An 18498-nucleotide genomic window follows, 5' to 3' on the forward strand; every position below is an offset into this window, starting at 1 on the left:
CCATAAAGTTTGATTTTTGGGGATACGATACTTTTAAGGAAATATGTACGTCGATACGTGGCCTATGAAAGATGCAAGAAAACTGCTTCGACCGTTGACTATAAACGTAAAATTAAGTTTATGTCAAAGGAATGCTGTACAAAGAGATTTGCCTAAATAAAAAATAAAAATAATTAATAGTTTGACTTAGCCAAAATAATCGGTATTTCATAAAAACTTTTCTTATTTATTTGGAATTATTGGGTTGTGTCCTTTAGAATCAATTTCATCGGCTTGAGCAAGACTGGACCATTCAAAATTTAGTGAGAGGACAATTGTCAACAATTGATATTAGATATTTTGGTCGTTCGTCACCTGTATTGTACCTCGTTAAAAGTTTTTTTTATATTTTATATACATACATTATTAAATAAGTTGATTTTACTTTGAAGTTAACGAATTTAGATTCTGGTTTGCCAGAAGCTTAAGATTTGATTTGGTCCAAATGCTGGAAGGACAGCCGAAACATAATAAGCTTAAAAGTCTCGTATGAGGGTTTATGTATGCGTTTCAACACCGCACATTTGCATAAATTTATAAATCCGGATTACAAAATAGTTTCCACTGCGTGGTTGATCCCACCACCCCGCCTTCCACACTGGCCGGCGCTTTCCGGCCAATTTTCCTCTCTTCCAGATCTGAGTTTGCCTCTCTTTTGCCGGCGGCTGCTGAATTAAGGAAACAATGGGAAAGATAATGCGAATTCCAAATTGGATTCAATTAAATTATTTTGCATTTGTGGCATTTTAATGGGCACGTTCGCATATGCAACTCACTGCGCCGAGAAGTCGGAAATTAAGTTTGATAAGTAAGTGCTTTAAATTATATAAAACCACATTTCTACATTCTGGGATCCAATGCACTTTGAGTTTTACATAATGCAACAGCTGGCTCAACCAAAATCCCACCACCCAGCATACAACCACTGTCCATGTATACAACCACCCCATCACCCAGCAACCATCAAGCCGCCTAACCCAAAGCCCCGTGCTCTTATGAAGTTCAACAAATTATTGTGAATGGATTTCATTCTTCTTTTTTTCGGGGTTGATTTGTATGCAGCGCTAAAAGCTTGAAAAATGTTCGCCCGCACGTGTTTCCTGCGCTTTGATAGAAAAACTCAAACTCACACCAGCGCTCCAGACACACATTTGAGACACATTATATAAATAAAATGGGAGAAGAAAAACACAACAATGAAATGCCAACTACAGGGGGTGGCTGGTTGGTTAGTGGATTTACTCCCAGCGACAGTCACATTAAAATTTAGGATGGTGTAGGAATGAACGAAGTGTGAGAACGAAGTGTGTGCGGCTCAAAATCCCGCTCAAATGTGTAGTAAAGAAAAAGAAAATTCTTTTGTTTTACAAATTCTTTTTAAAAAAATATTATTTTGTAAAATTATATTATACAGTTTTCTTATACTTACGCCTTAAAAAAGGCCATAGAAACTAAAAAAATAAACTTTTCTCAATTCAATTGCAACTTCAAGGTAATTGGCGATTTCTTGCATCTAGAATTAAGCGTAGAAAATTATCAGAAAATAAGGTGTTACAATTTATATGTATAGGAGAAAAAAATTAAGTTCAGACAACTTTTAACATCGATATGGAAAATAACTCCGCTAATACTATAACAAAAGTAACAAATAACTTAATTCATAGTATATTTAATTAATTTTTACAAAATCACTGATTGGAAAACAACGTATTGCGAAGCTCCCGCTCGTAATCAATTTTCAAGGACGAAACTGTTCTGTCCAGTAGGGACATTATACCCAAATGAATGACTTGGCCAAGGTAAAACCAAGTGATTTTTATGAAAGCATGCACAATATTCCCATATTCCAATTCCCAAACCGGAGCTCCTTTTCCAGATATGTTATTTCCTTGCCGGCTTACCGTTAACTTTTTCAGATTTCCCCGGCTGGCTGACGGGCTGCATTTGCTCCAAATTGAATCCTTCGAGAATGCGCGAGACAAACATCTAAATTGTCAACGTAATGCGACAAAATATTGAAGTCAGCAGGTAAAGCCACCTGACACATCCTCTACAGAAGCTTCTGTCGTGGCCGACCGTCCTTTGGATCCTCTCTCCGTCGCGCTGTGTCGGATCCCTATGCGACTCAATCCAGTTGTGCGGGTCCTGCCAGGCACGAATTCAATTTCGCGTCCACAGATGCCATTCACCTTCGGCACGTACGACTATCAACGTCAACAAGTTACCAGTGGGCGGCGGGAGCTGCCAATAAAGAATGGGGTGGCGGGGACGGTGTCGCCTGGATTGGGGCGTGGCAAACTAAAGTGGAAAACAGCAGTCAGACAATACAATTGCTTCCTTGACTGCATCACAGAGGCATCGAAGACATCATGCTCCTGCAGTGTCCTAGAAAACTTTCCCGCTGCTCCTGACATTTTTTTCTGAATTATTTATTTAGTTTTACTCATTTTTTCTTCGTATGTCCTTTTCCGGCTCTCATTATTTTTCTTTTGTTGGAGACTTTTCCATTTTTATTACTCTGCGTTGATGGCGACGAGTCAACAAAGTTTAAATTTAAGCAGGATCGGTGTCCGTCTTTCCGCGTATCCATTGTAATTAAGTGCACATAGCAGACACTCTAGCGTCTTTGATTACCTCTGAGATTTCCTAGGGGTCCTCGTCCCCGTGTGCGATGCCAAAAATTAAATATGACTGTGAAATATTTTCAATTTGTGGACACGGAAAAAGTTTGCCTCGCCAAGACTTTCGGCCTCCCCTGTATATACATTTTGTTACTTCTCTGCTTACCCGGCTTACCCGTGGGAAATTTGCTAACAGAAAATAAAAGTTTCTGGTCAAGTGGGTGCAAAAGTTTTAAGTGACGCACTTTTTCACCCCACCTCCCATTCTCCACTCATCCATTTATATATTTTTTCCCTTCTGGAGCAGTGAGAGTTAGAAGATTACTTTTGTCGTTCGAATGTGCCGGAGTGGAATTTTATTAGGCTTGACTTACGGGCCATGTGTACATTTGTACGAATGTACATAAAGGCATTTGCCGCAAATGCGTGTGGTTGTTGATTAAATTGTAAAAGCTGGCAGGTCCAGTAAAGGACACTGAGCTATGTGAAGTTATTACTCGGGGGAGCAAATGCCAAATTGCGGGCTCGATGTTTGTTTGAAAAATGTGCCCATAATACGGGCTTATCGTTTTTTTCAGGAACCCTAATTATTAAGAGTTTTATTTTAAAAATCGCAACACAGAATACACAATTTTTAAACAATTTTGTTTCCCACAACTACAAAACAATTTTGGATTTTTATTGGTTTTGTTAATAAATAAGTAATACAATTAAGTATTAACCAGAAACCCTCAATGAATAAATAAAACACACAATAAAGATTTTATAAACCACACGCTCTCAATGCCAGAAATGAAGTGAAGTAAAATGTCAAGAGGACAAGATATCAACAAATAGGCGAGAAACAAGGAACACATTAATAGTGTGTATACACTTGCTACATCCTTACATTCAAGTGAATATATAGCATAACTGCCTATGTTACTTTTGCATATTTGAATACGCAAATTTCAATACGCCGCCTTAAAAGTTACATTGATTATCACTACGATTCTTGACATGAGTTTGTGCTTTAATTTTAATTAGTATCTTCATTTCTTTCAAAACTTCATATTTTCATTTAATTCTGGGGATACATTGGGTCCAGCATTTGCTGCAAGAGTTGGGGAAACCCAGTAAAAACCCAACTAGACCAAAAAAAATATTAACATAAGTAACATAAGTTTTAGATAACAAAATAAGTTCCATAAGTTTGAAATTAATAACAAAAAAAACTTTTTTTTTTGTTGATTTACTCAGCAAGTCCCAGCTGGCTTCGCAGGGAAATAAACCGTGCAGTTGGTAATGGCTTCGTCAGTATATCGGCTAGTTGCAGATCTGTGGGAATATACTTTACACAAATTAGTTTTCTTTCAATTTGCTCTCTTGTAAAATGATATTTAATGTCTATGTGCTTTGTTCTCTTATGGCAAGTAGGATTATTTGCAATACTTATACAACCCTGGTTGTCCCCTGTTACTAATAACCCTGTTATTAGTGATTTAAGCCAAAGAGCTTCTCTTACACCTTCAAACAAGGCCATGTATTCAGCTTCAGTAGATGAAGCAGCAACTGACTTTTGCTTCATGGTACTCCATGAAATCAAACAACTTTCAAACATTTTAAATAAATACCCAGTGGTACTTCTTCTGTCAGTTTCATTTCCAGCCCAATCGGAATCTACATATCCTGTAAGAATACTATTAAAATTAGTTTCTTTCTTGAATCTTAGCTTGAGATTAACAGTTCCCTTCAGATATCTAAGAACTCTCTTAAGGCATTGCCATAGTTCCTTATTGTTGTAGTTTGCATACCTGCTTAGAATACTTATTGAAGTACTTAAGTCAGGCTTTTAATATATGCTGATTGACTAAAACAAATCTCTCCATCAGATCTGTCAATTTTTATGCCAATAAAGTGTCTAATTTCCCGTAAGTCGGTCATTTGAAACTTATCATGCAGATAAGATTTAAATTTTGACATTGTATCTGATTTACTTGTTGCAATTACTATATCATCTACATATAACAGGATATATATATTTTTCGAAATATCTCCCTTATCCAAAATATAAATACACCTATCAACCTAAGTTTTGAAATCCAACATCCTTCAATACACTTTCAAAGACTTCGAACCAACATCTAGCAGCTTGCTTAAGGCCATATATAGCTTTATTAAGCTTACACACTTTCTTCTCATAAGAATGATTCAGGCCTTTTGGAACATTCATGTAGATTTCATCCTTTAGAGTTCCATTTAAAAAAGCAGTTTTTACATCCATATGATGAACCATTAAATCATGTTGATTTGAAAGTGTCAACAAAAATCTAAAACTGGAAATTCGTGCAACTGGTGCAAATGTCTCATCGTAATCAGTCATATGTATATTCATGAGTGAAACCCCGCGCTACCAGTCTAGCTTTGTACTTTACTAAGTTCCCAAACTCATCTTTTTTAATACTAAATATCCATTTGCAATCAACTAAGTTTTTATTATCTGGCTTATGCACTAAGGTCCAAGTATTATTTTGAAAATGAGATCTAAGTTCATCCTGTATAGCATTTTCCCAGAAAGATCTGTCCTCACGAAACTTAATCTCTTCAAAAGTATTAAGAATATCATCTAAGCATGTTTGAGTATTCATAAGACATCTTTCTAAAAATCGATATGATAATTTGGGTTTACTTTTAATTCTTTCACTGCGTCTGATTTCTTCTTTCTTTTTATTTTCTTTTAATTTATCACCAGTTTCAACGACTGGATCGGCATTCTCAAGATATGTGGAATTTTCATTGAGTTGCTCATTTAACTCAGAATCAACAGATTCATTATTTTCCACCAAAGGAAAATCCAACTCTTCATTCTCTTCAGTTAGAGATTCATTATTTTGTTCAACAGTATTACTTTGAACATCCGAAACTTTTCCATGTAAAACTCTCGATTTTAGCATGTTTATTTCATCCACCACAACATCTCTTGCTATCATAAATTTCCTCGATTCCTCATTCCATAATTTATAACCATTTGGTTCATATCCAACAAGTATAGCTTTAATTGACCTTTCTTCAAACTTTCTTTTTTTTACTTTATTCAATGCATATACCGTCGAACCAAAAATCTTCAGATACTTTAACATTGGCTTTTTGTTATGCCACATCTCAAATGGTGTTTTATTTATCTTTTGCAATGCTCTACTTGGGGATCTGTTAATTAAATAGGTTGATGTTAAAACAGCCTCACCCCAAAAATGTTTATTAAGTTGAGCACCATTGATCATAGATCGAGCCTTTTCGGTGATAGTTCGTATCATCCGTTCTGATACACCATTCAACTCTGGAGTATGAGGAACCGTTAAATGATAGCTGATGCCTTTTTCAACACAGAAATCACGCATTTCACCAGAAAGATATTCCCTTCCATTATCGATATACAAATTCACAATTTTTAAATTGAAGTGAGCCTCGCTCTTCGCTACAAAGTCCTTGAAACAGAAAAACACATCCGACTTATAAGTTATTAAATAGGTTACACAGTAATGTGTATACTGATCAATAAAAACTACATAGTAGTTCTTATTATCAATGGTAGTGGGTGTTATTGGGCCACAAACATCGGAATGGACAACAAACAAAGGTCGTGTAATATTTTCCTTATTTTTAAATTTTTGAAACTTTAATCTAGATTGCTTGCCATTTATACAAGCCTCGCATAATTCATGATTAAAATCAATATTGCTTAAAATATTAGTATCTTCAAAAAGACTATTTCGCTTTATTTCTAAAAATTTTCCTACGCTTATGTGACCTAATCTTTCATGCCATAATCGATACTCAGCACTATTTGAAATTTTAGACATAAATACTTTACTGTTTAATTGAAATTTTATAATAGGTACATTGAACTCACGGATTCCATTAAAAACCAATTTACCATCCTTGGATACTTTTACACCTCCAGGATTAAATTCAATGGTCATACCTGTATCCTGCATTTTCTTTACCGATAGTAGGTTGTGTGGAATATCCTTGCAATACAAAACGTTTTGCATGGTGATTTTGTTTCCGCAGCTGGTAATATTGACAACTCCTTTGGCTGTAGCGTAGATAAACTCTCCGCGTTTGGCAATCTCGATGGGCACATTTGATTGCAAATGGTCATATTTGGAGAACAATGCTGTGTCATTTATTAGGTGGTCTGATGCTCCTGAGTCTAGTATAAACTCAGCCTTGTTTGTATTTGAATTGGAAGTTGCATTTCTCAACATGAAGGCAAAACTACGCTCTGGTTGGGTTGCTGCTGCTGTTGCCATCTGAGCCTGCCCTTCCTTTCTTTTGTTTACGTTAGAATTCTGATTTGGCTGTCTTTTCAAAAAGAAACAATCCTTCTTTAAATGTCCTGGCTTACCACAATGAAAACATTTTGGTTTCGGTTTGAAACTTGGCTTGAACAATTTTTTCTTAAACTTTTGCATTGGATTATTGTTAAATTTTGCATCTTTGAACTCCTTGTTACCTACTGCTTGCAAGACTTTAGTACTCGTATCCTTACTAATATTCCGAAGCTTTATTTCTTGGTCAATAAGTCGTGTTTTTACAAAAGCCAATGTCAAGTTATCTTCTGATAGAGTCTCTATTGCCGTTATAACACCATCATAACTGGATGGAAGAGTTAGAAGTAAATGGGAAATTTTATCCATATCATCTAATTTTGCTCCGGATGCGATAAGTTCGGTAATGAGGTCATCAAATGAATTAAAATGATTCAGGAGTGAAGTGTCACCTTTTAACTCCATGGCTAAAAGTTTTTTTCGCAGAGATAGTTGTGATGCCAAGCTTCTTCTCTCGTAAATTGCATCTAAATTTGCAAAAATCTGCTTAGCAGTGCTCTCACTGTTAGTGAAAGATAGAAATGCATCACTTAGGTATTCAATTATTAAACCTTTTGCATTTCGTTCTGCCTTTTTTATCTCATCAGTCACTTTTTCCTGCGTTTCATCTATAACCTTCAGAAGATCATGCTCTTCCAGCAACGCTCTCATTCTAAACTTCCATATTGAATATTTCTCACCGTCAAACGGTTTGATATTTCTTTTCCCTTTATCCATTGTAAGATTCTATCACACAAAAGCAAATTTCACAGCCACAATTTCCAGCAACTTCTTACAGCAATAACTTTTCTCAACAGTAGCACTATCTTGTAACACCGTCCTGCCGCTACGTGGTGATTTGCGGCTAATTTGTCAAAGCGTTTCCAGAAAAAAAAACTCGCGAATTGATTAAATGTATATAGGTATGCTTTACTTATTCACTGTAGTTGTGTCTGGGCCCATAACCTATTGGTTTTGTTAATAAATAAGTAATACAATTAAGTATTAACCAGAAACCCTCAATGAATAAATAAAACACACAATAAAGATTTTATAAACCACACGCTCTCAATGCCAGAAATGAAGTGAAGTAAAATGTCAAGAGGACAAGATATCAACAAATAGGCGAGAAACAAGGAACACATTAATAGTGTGTATACACTTGCTACATCCTTACATTCAAGTGAATATATAGCATAACTGTCTATGTTACTTTTTCATATTTGAATACGCAAATTTCAATAATTTTAAATAGAATTTTGTGCAAATTTTTAAACTAACCAAATTCCAATTCTTTGTAAACTAAAAATTTGTATAACTTCAGAACCACTGAAGACCTAAGCTCATAGACCTAAGCTACTCATAACCTAAGACTTAAAACATGTATTATATTAAAAATCTATATCTACTAGACTTAAAAGCCAAAGGCCCCACTGTAATAACCCACTACTTTACCCTAGGCAGGGTAGGCAAGCAGGCAACTTCGGGTTTACTTTATAATGGTTATTGTCTTTATTAATTGTCTTCCAATAATAATAATAATGAGTCGCGGTCACCTCGCCCGCAGTATGTCTTTTCCCGTTGTCGCTTCACTCTCGAGTGCCGCCCTGTTGATCATTCCTCTCTTTCTCTTCCGGTGCCGCGTCGCTGCCTGGATCCCGTTGGTTCTCTTCCAGTGCCGGTTCCCACATCCCTCCTTTATTAACGAGTTTCAACTTCAAGGGTGGCTGGGGTGCTTGGTCCGGCCGTCGGATTCGGCTGGTTAAGTTGAGGTCCTGGGAAGCCGCATCTGCTGGAAAAGTGATTGGACTAGCGCCTCCCTCAGGAGTCTGGGGTGGCTTAGGCCTGGCAGGCATTTTGGCAGGTCCGATATTCCTTGTTAGCTTTCTACCATCACGCTCTATTTCAACTATATTCCTGTGCTTTTCCACAACGGTATATTCAGTATTATCGAAGATAGAAGTGAACTTGTTTGGAAACACCACGTTCTTCTGGAAAACCTTGTCACCCACCTTGATGTCGCTCTCTCTTGCCCCTCTTCTCTTGTCAGTCGCTTGTTTTCCTTTATGTTTTTCCACCAAGTCTCGATCCCTTTCGGGTCTAAATACTGCTCTTCTATCTCTTCAATACCCGGTATCTTGTCTCGAATGACTCTATTGAACATCAGTTTCGTGGGAGCAACCCCCGTTGTTCCATGTGGAGTAACGTTATACATAAGAACGAAACTCGGAATTTCTTCCTTATAGTTCTTCCCGTTAGCGTACGCAATTTTTAGTCGTTTGACTAAAGACCTGTTCATGTTCTCTACTTTCCCATTCGCCTGAGGCCAGTAAGGTGAGGCCTTAACTTGTATTATGCCGCATGCGTTACAATAGCCGGCGAATTCCTGACTAACATATTGTCTACCATTGTCTGTTTTCAGAAATTTTGGATATCCTAACCTACAGAAAATTTCTTTCATGACTTCGATCAAACCGGCTGATGAGATGGACTTAAAAAAATTTATATTGCATGTAGCGAGAAAAATAGTCTATGAAGACCAGGATGTACTCGCCATTGGGTAGAGGGCCTAAAAGGTCAGATGCTACCCAGATCCATGGCCCAGTAGGGAAAAGGTGTCTGCCCATAGGGGGTGGGCGAGGCGCTTGAGATACCACGCAACAATCCCGACAGGCTTTGACAAATTATTACACAGCTCGGTCCATTTGTGGCCACCACACCTTTGACCTCAGGCGGCGCTTTATTGCTGTTTCTCCTGGGTGGCCCTCATGTGCTAATTCTAGCGTTTGTGCTCTTAATGGTCTTGGAACTACTATTCGGTTTCCCCTCAGTAACATGAAAGCTCAGTTGATGAAAGCTCATTCCGGAAAGGGTAGAAATTTTTCGATGCCTCTGGTGTCCAAGAGTTGTTCTGTAGGCAGCTGATCGCGTCTATTACTTCGTCGTCCCTCAAGCAAAACGCAACCATATTTGAAATGGTCAAGAACTTAGGGACGGAGCTCTGCACCAGGCGTAGTATACTATATTCCGTATTGGGATCCATTTCTTTCGCTGTGGATAGTTGGCAGAGTCGCGAAAGCGCATCCGAAATGTTTTCTTTCCCAGCTTTGTAGATAACGGTGAACTTGTATGACTGCAGCCGCAAAAGGCACCTTTCGATGCGAGCTGGGGGCTTTGAAGTTGGCTTAAAGATTGCCTCCAGGGGCTTGTGGTCCGTCACCAGTTCGAAATGCAGTCCGGCCAGGTAGTAATAGAATTTTTCCACAGCCCAAACCAGGGCAAGACTCTCCTTCTCCGTTTGTGAGTAGCGTGTTTCCACCTCCGACAAAGCCTTGCTAGCAAAAGAAATTATTAGCGGGTCACCTTTATCCGAGAACTGCAACAGAACAGCGGCAAGGGCTACGGGACTGGCGTCTACAATTACCCGAGTTCTATGTTTGGGATTAAAATATGCCAGCCTTGGTTAGCTGATCCTTTAAGTTGCTGAAAGCCATCCTCTCCGCATCGCCCCATGTGAATTTATTTTCGGTCTTGAGCAATTTCCTTGAGGTATCCGTATGGTGTGCCAGATCTGGAATGAATTTCCCCACATATGGTTACCAGACCGAGAAAACTTCGCGTTTCCTCTTTGTTCTTGCGGGCTCTAAAGAAACGTATGGTATCGATTTTTTCGGGGTCAACTTCTATCCCCTTTGCGAACATCAACCGTTTGTTGCGGAAGAGGCCTTTCGGGGTTATAAATGTTGTGATCTCCCTGCTCGCTTTGTCCAGGGCCAGTTGATGATATACGTCCTTCAAATCCAGGCGAGCGAAAAACTTGGCTTTTTTAAGCCTGGTCATGAATAAATCGAATGTGGGTAGATGGTAGTTCTCCCTTAAAATGGCTCTATTTGCCTGTCGCATGTCAACACAAACACGGATGTCCCCATTCTCCTTAAATGCGAGAACGATTGGAGATATCCAGGAGCTCGGGGCAGTAACTGGCTCAATTATGTCGCGACTCAGGGCTTCATTCAGTTTATCCATAATCCCATCCTCAAGTGCCACGGGAATTCGTCTCAGAGGCTGCTGGTCTGGTCTCACTGTATCGTCTATTGACAGCTTCACCTCTATGCCTTACCATTTCGGAAATGTTACTATTTCTTTTATTTGGTTAATGTTCCTTCCCAACGGAAGGACTTTTAGCTCCACTGCTGTGTCTCTGCCTAGTAAGGATTGTCTTCCATTTTCGATTACTTAAAATATAGCAAATATTTCAGCCCATGGTTCCACTGATATTGGGGCCTCAAAAATACAAATTACTTGTAGCAATTTATCAGAGGCGTATCCTCGAAACTGTTTTTCGGACTTGAATCGATCGTTGAAAAACGTTGCTTTTTTCTCTTTTCGATCGCGACCAGTCTGCGTGACTTAGAAGATCAAACTTGGAACCTGAGTCAATGATCAGTCGGATGTTCCGGCCGCTTACATGGCATTTTATGTGTTCCTCCCCCTCATCACTAGATATTTTGAAACATGGCGATGCCTCTTTCCTTTGTTTCGGCCTCGTCGCCTCCTCTCCCACACAGCGTATGTAGGAGTTTGGCCTTTTTAAGCTACCCCGCTGGAACTTCGAAAATCGCCTCTTTATAATAGTTCGGCACATCTTAGCAAAATGACCTATTTTCGAGCATTTATTGCAAGATGCTTTTCTGGCAGGACATGTTGGGTCGTTGTAGGTATGTCCATATTTTCCACATCTCGGGCATTCCCTTCGGCCTGGCTTGAAGTTTTGATTTGAGATTTTACAAATGGGACCATCACCAGGCGTTGATATCATTGTTTTCGACGCCTTATCAATCTGCTCCTGCACCTGGCATGCTTCGATCACTTTATCCAATGAATGCTCCTTTCCCAGGAACTTTTTCTTTAATTCCAACGGTGCCCAGGCGTCTATCATCTTTTCCTTAAGGCAGATGTCTTCAATTTCCTTTTTACAGGAGCCAAAAGAACATTTACTTATTTGTTGACGCAGTTGTAGTACGAAGTCCGAGGAACTTCCATTTTCAGAGGGTGTTAGGCTTCTGAACAAGTGTCCCTCAAACGTTGAGTTTTGCTTGGGCGAGAAGTATTTCCCTAAACTTTCGACGAGAACCGCGTAGATGTCGATGTCCCCTTCATCGTCCGGGTCAATAAGGGCGCCCGGTAAGGAGTACGCCACCGACTGCACCTCCCAAGAGAAGGATTTTGCCTCGCCTCGAGATATATTGTGAAAGCCCTCAGCCACTTTCCCATTCGTTCCTGAGGATCGCTTTATCCATCGCCTCGCACAACAAAGGCTTAATGGCCGTGTCTCCCATTTTAGACGCAATCTGGAAAGAAGAAAGGATTTTTTCCTTTTTTTTGAAATCTTAAAATTTTTTTTTTATTATTATTTTTTTTTGTTTTTTTTTTTAATAAAAAAAAAAAAGATCTATTCCGTTTGTCTATTGCAATTATTCATTGGCTTGTACTCTTTACTCAGCTTCCCGTTTCGAAAGCTTGCAATCTGTACTCAGCTCTCGACTTTTTCCGGTCGTTTCTCTATAATGGTTTGGCTTGCACTCTTTGCCTAGCTTTTTTTTTAAGATTAGGATTAGTTTACTATTTCCTATTTCACTAGTTAGTTTAGCTCATTTCTATTTTTTTTATATGCATAGATTGTTTTCTAGCCCATTGAGCATTGCACGTGTATAGACAACCACTTTTTTTACCAATGAAACGTTACTTAGTCGAATCTTTTTTTTTTTTTTAAATGTCTTTCTTTTTTTTTATCACTCGTCGCCACTGTAATAACCCACTACTTTACCCTAGGCAGGGTAGGCAAGCAGGCAACTTCGGGTTTACTTTATAATGGTTATTGTCTTTATTAATTGTCTTCCAATAATAATAATAATGAGTCGCGGTCACCTCGCCCGCAGTGTGTCTTTTCCCGTTGTCGCTTCACTCTCGAGTGCCGCCCTGTTGATCATTCCTCTCTTTCTCTGCCGGTGCCGCGTCGCTGCCTGGATCCCGTTGGTTCTCTTCCAGTGCCGGTTCCCACACCCACTAAGTTAGTTTAGTTTTGTAAACTGCTCTACCTTTAATAATAATAATATCCTATAGCTGTCATATGTTTATGCTCTGGCATGTTTTTAAAGTTAGATAGATTGCATTTTGGGCAATCTTATCCGATTTGCAAAATTTTATTAGGATCGGCCGAGTGTATCCTAGTGTTCTCATATAACTGAACAATTTGCAATGGCTTAAATTTGTTGTACGAACTACGGGTAACAATGTAACTGCGGATTCCGTTTTGGACAATGAAGTCCTATCTTTTATAAGGATCTGCCGACTATATCCTATACCTACCATATAACTGAACGATCGGAAATGCCAGAACCTTTCTATTTTTAAAGATGCTTGGGGCTGTTTTCAATTTTTTTATTCGAAATTTTTTTGATGGTGAAATTCTCATAAGGATCGGACAACTATATACGATCCGATATATATAAAATAATATAAGCTTCTGCTTAACTGCAAGGGTACATCAACTTCGGCTCCGCTCGAAGTTAGCTTTCCTTAGTTAGCTTAGCTTATTTTTTTTTTGATAATTTATTATATAGTGAAACTCTCATAAGGATCGGCCTCTCATATGTTAATTTGTTTAAACAATTTTGTTTCCCACAACTAAGAAACAATTTTGTATTTTGAATAGACTTGGGCAAATTTTTAAACTAACCAAATTCCAATTCTTTGTAAACTAAAAATTTTTATAACTACAGTGGTTCTGAAGCTACCGAAAAATTCTGTACGTCTTTGGAAAGGTTTTTGATTATTCCACCTTATTGAATGTCAAAATTTATGGAGTTAAATAAAAAGAGTTTTGGTGTTTATCCTTACTATTAAAGTATTGCTAACTGTGTAAATCGCCTGTGCAGAGGTAACTTTAATATTCTTTATATTATGTGTTCTTTTTTCAATAATTGAAGATCTATATATACAAAAAAACAACTGATATTAATATCAGATATTTTGGGTTTCGCCTGCAGGTTCGTCACCGGTACTATACATCGTCAAGAGGTTTTTTTTTATTATTATTTTCTAAGCAAAAAAATAAAAATCAATATAAAATCATTATTTTGTGAGTTTTTAAATAAAAACAAGAAAGGAAATAAAATTAGACCAATTTAAATTTATTTTAGTTTTAATTAAATGTGTTTCAAATGTTTTCATCAATTAGGTTCATTGAAAAAATAATACCTCCAACCATTTTTCCATTCTTATGAAAAGTAAACTTGACTTTTGTCAACCCTCGACCTAAATACGGTGGCCAGGAATCGCCATTTAATTTTAGGTTCCTTATAGGATACTCTCCCTTCGACAATGGGCACGGAGGATCAGGAAACTCGGTTTTTTGTAGGGCATCTTGGAAGTAATGAATCACGAATGTATTGAAGATGCGGCAACTTTTGCCCTGCTGCTTGAGATTGGACTTCACCCAGTCTCCGTTTTTGAAAGTCCAGAGCTCTCCATTGGAATCCACACTATCGTCTAAGTCTATCAAAAATCTTATTGTTCCATTTAACCGGCGCTCCCTTCCGATTAGTTTCAAGTCGAAAAATACCAATGTTTCCTCGTCTCCAGCTAAACACTCCAGGGTTTCAAGTCGCACCTCCACTGCTTTTACCAAAGCCTATTATTCAGTGGATTATTAACAAATTGAAAGTGAGAAAAAAATGTATGTTCGTTTACCGCAGATACCGTGAGCAATAAAAATTGTGCCAAGAAATGCGTCATTTTAGGGCTAGATCGGATCTCAAACTAAGCGGATGGTTTTTCCGGCTTTTAAACTCAATTCGAATTTGGCATGACAAGTATATTTAATTACGCTATTACACAAGTCGGTTACATTAATTTACAGTGGATTAATTTGAAGTGGGCGTTTTGATGTTAGTTTTGAAAAGTATAATCACTAATTTGGCCACGAAATCTACAATAAATAGAATTTAAGACGCGTTGATAACCAGTATATAAACCATAAAGATCCAGTGAACGTTCTTTTGTTGAAAGAGGGATCCTGAGAGCCATTTCTCTCTTGGAATTTCAGGAAATCAGAAGCATTCCTTAATGGCTTTGCTAATTGTAAGGCTTGTTTTACAAATCTCGATTTCCCTTTGAATTGAATCAGATTTGAAAAATTTTTTCCCTGTGCCCATAAGGTCACGAATATTCATTTTCCTTGTCTACTCCTGCTGGGCAAGATAGATCTACGAGTATTGTGGCGAATGGCAAGTCTTCGAGAAGATTCCAAGCCATAAACAAATTCGTAATTGCCTTGTAATGCCTTGTGTTGACAGGACTCGACAACCAGATAAGGTCCTAGGCTGACAGAGAGGGATGGAAACAAAAGCTGTGAGTGAGTTGGCGAGACAGAGAGTTGGGTAACTGAAATTAGCATAAAACTTCAATTTCGCATTCGGAAAATACGTCCAGTGCAGAAACACTGATGGGGAAGGGGCTTTGGAAGATTGGTGTGGGGAAAACCATATTTTCCATCGAACCAAAAAATCGCAATGGATTGCTACTATAATGTAGGGCTGAATTACGGCCCAGCCACACACAGGATATTTCCTGCATTAATTAGTAATTTATTCCAACTTTCGGGGCTTAGATCCCACACAAGTGGAAAACTGTGGACATGGAGTGTAAATGAACTTTTGTTCATTTGACTAATTTCATTTCTAAAGTTCTCTCTGTGTCTGTTCAAATTTTATGAATATTTAAAAACTCCCCCGGCAATTCCCCGAAAAATGATTCGCAGTCTGTGGCCCTGCGTGAAGACAAAGCCTCCTTCAAATTGAAAATTCATCAAAAAAGTTTAACAGTTTATAAACTGAATAAAATATTCAAGCATACAAGTTTCTATTAGTTCAAAAAGTTGGATTGGCTAATAATTTAGTAAAAAGCAATTAGCCCTCACGTCCCGTAACCTCCCAATAACTTAATTTCGGATCTACTGCACTCAAATTTAAATTAGAAGTAGTTTTAAAATTTATTCAGATTTCGTAAAGTCTCGTCAGAGTTCGTAAAAAGCTTGCTGATTAACTTATCAAAAAATTTAAACAAATGAATTTAGAATTAAAACAAAGTTGTGACCATCCTACATCTTTTTTCCCTTTCCTTTAGCTGCATTTGAAGTTCTCAGTTTAAATATTGATAGGTTTTCTATGTTGTCAGTTGCATCAAAAGTAAGTACCTATTTTAATTGATTATTTGTTGTTATAGTAGTCTTGATTCAGTAATGTCTTCTTGAAAATGACGCCTTACTGAGTTTTTTCAGTCTCTCGTCGTACTCTCTAACATGTTCGCAGATTACTTGGCAAAATTTATTGAAAAGTAGACACTTTTTGCAAATTTGCTTCGAACTAATCATTTCCATGTCCTGCGAGGCTTCTACGGCAAAAATGAAATGATTGTTCTTAAAGCCCTTCAACAACTTAAGTTCTATATCATCCAATGGGGCATAAGGAGGCAGCTTGCGAGCCTGCATGGATTCCCAGATTTTCTCAGATTCCATGATCAAGGCTAATGGAACTATAATATAATTTCATTATTTTATTTGAATTTTTCGCTTACTGATTTCTAGTATCCAAATATGCCTGATATAGTCAAAATATGCTGACAACTACACGTGTTCTATCTTAACACAAAAAAGTGTTAAAATCTTGAAAGGCTATGCAATGTGTACTTTGATACCCTACCAAACTAACAAACAATTGTTCCAAAGCCCATTGCAATTGTTTTGAACAGTTTCAGGAGTTACCAGGGCTGGTCTTAGACGATTTCCTGTTCTATGCGTTTGCAACATCGACGCCCCCACCCTTTTATTTAATCTGAAGAACATAAATAAAGGCATAGATTCACATACTAAGATTGCATTTTTATGCAGATAGGACCAGGCATAAGTTACATGCTACATTATTATTATAATAATATAAGGAAAATAACATTAAATCAAAATTCAAATCCACTATCTAATCAGATTCTATCGATAAAAGATAGTGATGGTCAAACCTTTCTGCCCCATTGTTGATCCAAGATTTTATTTCAGCACGCCGCACAGTGTAATATCGAAAAATCTAGGTCGACAAAATTCAATAATAGTGGCATTACTTAAGGTATCAACATGAAGTTTGAATACAACATTCAAATTATCATAAGCTATTATCAAAGAAAATGGGCGTGACACATTAAGTAAAATACTTAAAATACCATATGTTTTAACAAATTTTAAAAATTCAAAAAATGTTTTTGTATATTTTGGTACAAATTTTTCTATATATATTATATATAGCTACATATATAAAATATATATAATATTTTGTCTATATATATTACTACTACTATAATATTATATATATATCTATATAGTAGTAGTGTATCTGCAAATACCCTAGATAACGAATCCTCCATAAAACCAGTATACCCTGCCATACCTATCAAATCATATATAAACAAAATTCCAGAGCCTACTGTGGGAATAATTCAAATCGGCTAGACACAAACCCTTTCCCATAGCATTATCATTGGCATCCAGACATACCCAGTCGGACTTTTTGGTGCTACCTTCGTTCCGCAGCATGCGTGGCTGGCATCTTTCGCAGCGTGAGCGCAGCTACCCCGAGTAGAGAGAGGAAATTTGTTCTCTCAACAAAGATTTTCCTCTCAAAAAACCTCTCAAAAGACTTAGAAAAAATTTCAGCTCTCTAGGGACTTAGAAAAATTTTTGCGTGGGACTTTTAACTTAGAAAAAATTATTTCATGAACAATTCAACGTATATTATTTAAGTCTACAAATTTATGTTCCATAATAATTTTATTGAAGTACAAAATTTAAACATAGCTCAATATTTAATGAAAAATATTATTTATATAAGGAATTTTTTTTTTACATTAAGTGATGGTAGCAAAAAAATAATCCCGCGTAATTAGTGTGCGTTTTGTGCAGCGTTTTTAAGCTAAATCAACCCAAATCGAAACGGTCACATAGGGTTGTTCATAGTGCGTCGCATTGGTTTATTATTATGAAATGGTAAGTTTACTGCTCCGTTCATTCAATTATTTATATTTTATTGTGTTAATAGTGATGAATAAACGTTATTTCATTAAACAAATATTTTCAGTTCTGGCTGTACTAGAAATTTGGACGTCTCAATATTTTTATTTGTATGAATCTAAAATAATATGTTTTTTTTTTAATTTATTTTCAGCTTTTTTTTATTTCTTTTTATATCTTTTCAGTTTTATTTATTAATATTAATAAATAATAAATATAATTAATAATAAAGAAATATGACAAACAACGCATTTCGAATTTAGTAAAAATCAATGGGCAGGTTGGGAAAAACAAAAACAAAAACTGTGTTTTCCGCAGATGGATGTGCGCCGCGAGCATCATTTGCTATCGCGGGATGTTCATTTGGCAGTTG

The 18498-nt window shown here is 37.1% G+C and overlaps 1 protein-coding gene and 1 long non-coding RNA gene across 2 annotated transcripts; both read right to left on the bottom strand.

The window, feature by feature from the left end:
- Positions 1–14188: 14188 nt before the first annotated feature.
- Positions 14189–15398, bottom strand: LOC116655417. Its single transcript, XM_032453310.2, has 2 exons — positions 14762–15398; positions 14189–14702 (listed from the first exon to the last, which is right to left on the bottom strand). The coding sequence occupies exons 1-2, from the start codon at positions 14804–14806 to the stop codon at positions 14229–14231; spliced, it is 519 nt and encodes a 172-aa protein (XP_032309201.1). The 5' UTR covers positions 14807–15398; the 3' UTR covers positions 14189–14228.
- A 644-nt stretch (positions 15399–16042) lies between these two features.
- Positions 16043–16827, bottom strand: LOC26514639. Its single transcript, XR_001408231.3, has 2 exons — positions 16646–16827; positions 16043–16594 (listed from the first exon to the last, which is right to left on the bottom strand). It is a non-coding gene; the product is annotated as an uncharacterized LOC26514639 (long non-coding RNA).
- Positions 16828–18498: the final 1671 nt, after the last annotated feature.

Source organism: Drosophila ananassae, chromosome 3R, assembly GCF_017639315.1.
Source record: "Drosophila ananassae strain 14024-0371.13 chromosome 3R, ASM1763931v2, whole genome shotgun sequence".
Taxonomy (NCBI): domain Eukaryota; kingdom Metazoa; phylum Arthropoda; class Insecta; order Diptera; family Drosophilidae; genus Drosophila; species Drosophila ananassae.